This window comes from Monopterus albus, unplaced genomic scaffold (assembly GCF_001952655.1).
Source record: "Monopterus albus unplaced genomic scaffold, M_albus_1.0 scaffold58.1, whole genome shotgun sequence".
Lineage (NCBI taxonomy): Eukaryota > Metazoa > Chordata > Actinopteri > Synbranchiformes > Synbranchidae > Monopterus > Monopterus albus.
Window position 1 is genome coordinate 2588497 of NW_018127938.1, and position 3546 is coordinate 2592042.

General features: G+C 42.0%; 1 protein-coding gene across 1 annotated transcript in view; it reads right to left on the reverse strand.

Annotated features, from left to right (window-relative positions):
- Positions 1 to 762: 762 nt before the first annotated feature.
- Positions 763 to 3546, reverse strand: part of mllt1a (MLLT1 super elongation complex subunit a) — a 27090-nt gene continuing 24306 nt past the window's right edge. The window contains exons 13-14 of the mRNA XM_020602705.1: positions 3496 to 3543; positions 763 to 2929 (exon numbers count right to left, since the gene is read on the reverse strand). Of these exons, the coding sequence (XP_020458361.1) occupies positions 2801 to 2929; positions 3496 to 3543 (177 nt within the window). The 3' untranslated portion in view covers positions 763 to 2800. The remainder of the gene's footprint in view (positions 2930 to 3495; positions 3544 to 3546) is intronic.

Below are 3546 nucleotides of genomic sequence, written 5' to 3' on the forward strand. Positions count from 1 at the left end.
CTCTGAGATAATTACAAACTATTTGGAGTTATAATGGGTGCAAAGCTAATCTAGAGGTACCTAAGTTTAAACATTAAATTGCTGGAAATGAGCATGCCATGGGCTCTTTAATGACCATCTACCACACAAGTCACCTGACATTTCCTCTCTTAAAATTTCTAGAAGGCTTGATTAACAGAAATATATCTGATAAAAATTACAACAAATCACAAAGACACTTCAAAAGGAGACGGAGGAATAGAAGCCATTAAGACAATACTGGATATTCAGGAATCCCAATTAACACTTGTTTCCCTGTGGGGGGCACTGGGTGGGAGGTGGGGGACTCCAATCTGTGTGACCATGGCTAACAGAGTGCACCCCCCCCACACACACTGCAAGTCGCAGGAAAAGGCACTAGAGTGGGGCTGTTGCTAGCCATAGAAAAGTAAACGCGATATACATTCATAGCTCACAGGTTATTTGAACCAGTCTGGGAATAAACGCACTTGTAGAAAAATAAAATGTAAAAAAGCCTGGCCCATATATGTTTTCCTCATTTTTGGATTCTGGGAGACAAGTATGGCTACTTTTTCACGGCATTCTTTTTTAAAAACCCCCCACCCTACCCTACCCACCACTTAGAAGGCAATTCAAAAGTGACCCTCCGGTGCTCTGGCTGCGAGCAGTGAAGCCCTTTCACGCACGCCAATATGGGAATAAGAAAGGACGAAAGAGAAGGAGGAGGAGGAGGGCGTGGATAGCAGGAAAAAAAAAGCTGTTGCGAGGAGGTCAAGGCTCAACTTTCAGTGTAAGGAAGTAGTGAGGGAACTCAAGAGAACATATGCTTTCAGATGTGCAGAGAAACCTCATCTGGAACAGTCTCACACACACATACATGTCTCAGTGTCGTCAAGTACAGTGTGAGGTGCAAGGAGTCAAACAGGCCTGAATCTGGGAACCACTCTACTTTGCCCCCACCACCGTCACTTAGCACCGAAAGGACTCATAAGGACTTATAAACACACCATAATGTAGTTGTTTCCAGTTAGAAGGTCATCTTATTAATGTACAGCATCTGTCAACAATTTTCATTTCTTCCATCAAGACATATTGCATATTATTATTAGCACTGCAATGATTAGTCACCAGACAGAAAATGAATCAGCAGCTATATGGATAATCATCAGTTATTTAAACAATCATAGCATCCCCAGTGTGAATATTTGACCATTCTGTTAATATTACATTATTGTAAACTAAATATCTTTCGAGTTTTTGATTGTTTGAAGACATACTGTAACTTTGGGCTCTCTGAAATTTTTAACCGTTTAAGAGACTGAACTAATAAATTCGTTGAAAATAAGCATATTAATCAACAATGGAAATGGCTGACAGTTGCAGAGCTAATAATTAACCGTTTCATCAATACTATCATTTGTTATATGCTTCTACACAGCCTCGACCCGGTGTGCGCACACCAGAGGTGAGGGGTTGTTGGCAAATACCGTACTTGACTATAAGATTGTATTTTTCTTGAAAATTACATTTAAAAAGTGGAGGTTGTCTTACATTTGAGGGCTGCTAAGCGTTCATATACGGAAGAGGATTAAGGCCACTGTACAAAGTCAGAGTTGTGACTTTTTCTCTTCAGAATTTTGACTTTAAAGTCAGAATTCTGAGAAAAAAGTCAGAATTCAAAATTTGTACAGTGGCCCTAATCCTCTTCTATATTCATAACATCAGATATTTCATGTAGATGGAGAGAGTACCACAGTAACATCAGCTCCTGCCAAGCAGCCAAGTATTATAAGCAGTACAAGCACAGATGATAAACTCAGAAAGACAAATTACTCTACCTGTTTTCAAGGCCCTGATGCAAGAGTGTAAAACAGTGACTGACAAACAAGCTACTTAAAAGTGGGGTCCAGTTTTAATGGCATTATTTCAGGATTCCCCTTTTTAAAAGAAAAGGATTCAAGGATAAGGCCACTCGTTCCCATCAGGACTAGTGTGAGAACATGTGCTGCATCTCCTCTAATGTTCAGACCAATACAGTACATTAATAAATACCTAAAGCTACTTACAACTACATTATAGTGTGTTATAATCCATTTATTCAGTGTTTATATGTTTATAAATGTCACTCTGGGGTTACAGTAAAGTGTTACCAGAATCGGTATTCATTTGGTGTGTGTCTTCGAGAAAAGAGGGAAACCGGCTGTTTGTGCTCGAACTCCACAAACAAAGACAAGTCAGTAACCACAAATACATCTCCTCTTAAACCTCAGCAGTGCTCGCATGCACACACGCACACGCCCGCGCACACGCACACACATGACTCAAGAGTGTCTCGGAGAGAAATGAGCTCCAGCTGACAGCAGGGGGAAGGGAACTGGAGTGTTCTGCTGAGAAAGAAGTGTGCGTGTGAAGGGGAGGAAGGAGGAGGAGGGGAGATACTGGGTTTTGCAAAGGCAAGAGTGATATGAGTGGAGGAGGGGGTGTGGGGTGCAATCTGCTGCTCTGCACAGACTCAAAAAAAAAGAAAAAAAAGATGTGTAGTGAAAATCCTGACTGTAGACTGAGTTCAGCTCCTCCGGCGCTCCCTTCCACGCCTCCTCCAGCATCACGTGAAAGTGGTGTGTATCTTCGCCTGTGCTTGTGTTTGTTCATGTGTTTCTGTTTGTGTGGTAATTGTTCGATTGTTCAGTCAGGCATGTGGGAAGGCTGCGACACGTGGCTGCACGTCGCCTTTTTTGAAAAGGAGGTGTGGTGACGAGTCTACCTCCGCTGCCATCCACAAGCTAATTTCCACTTCCTGTCACGTGGCTGTCGCCTCCAGGTAGCTCTGTAGTTTGCGGACAGTGGACTCATCCAGTGAAAAGAGGTCAAAGTCAAAAGTGGTGTTGGTCACATTAAAATGGCCCGTCTCCTCAATTAGGTTGACAATCTGAACAGAGGAAAAGAGAGCAGAGTTCAACTACAGAACAGAGATTGTGCTATACTGGCACTGAGCTGGCTCTTCCTTCTTTCAGCTCTGCCTATGTAGACTGAACAAGAAAAAAGCCAGCATAATGCTGCCCTCGTTCTTTTTACACAGATACGGCATCCTGGTATTAAAGGCACGATGTTTAACATAACAGCCAGTATAACACGCATGTAACACGCATCAAAAATATAAAGCAGGCCAGTGACACCGTTTCTTTCAAACAACAATGGCGGAAGAACAAAGCAGAGATGAGCTTTTGCCCTTTATACAGAATGGTGTGCTGGAAAATTGGCACATTAATCTCACCTTGAATGGGCAGTGTAAAGGGCGCTTATTGTTGTTTACCTTATGCACATTATCATTCACACATTATTAATGGAAAAAACACTACAGTTTTGCTTTAGCACAAATGCCGGATCCATTATCTGTTAAGTTTAGAAACCATTTTTTTCCCCCATGTATCAAAAGACACTGATTAAATAGCCACATTCTCTGATATATTTTCTAACAGGTGTATGAACACACACCTGCTGTAGGACATTACGTTCTCTTAAAGCCATCAGTCTGCGATGGAGGTC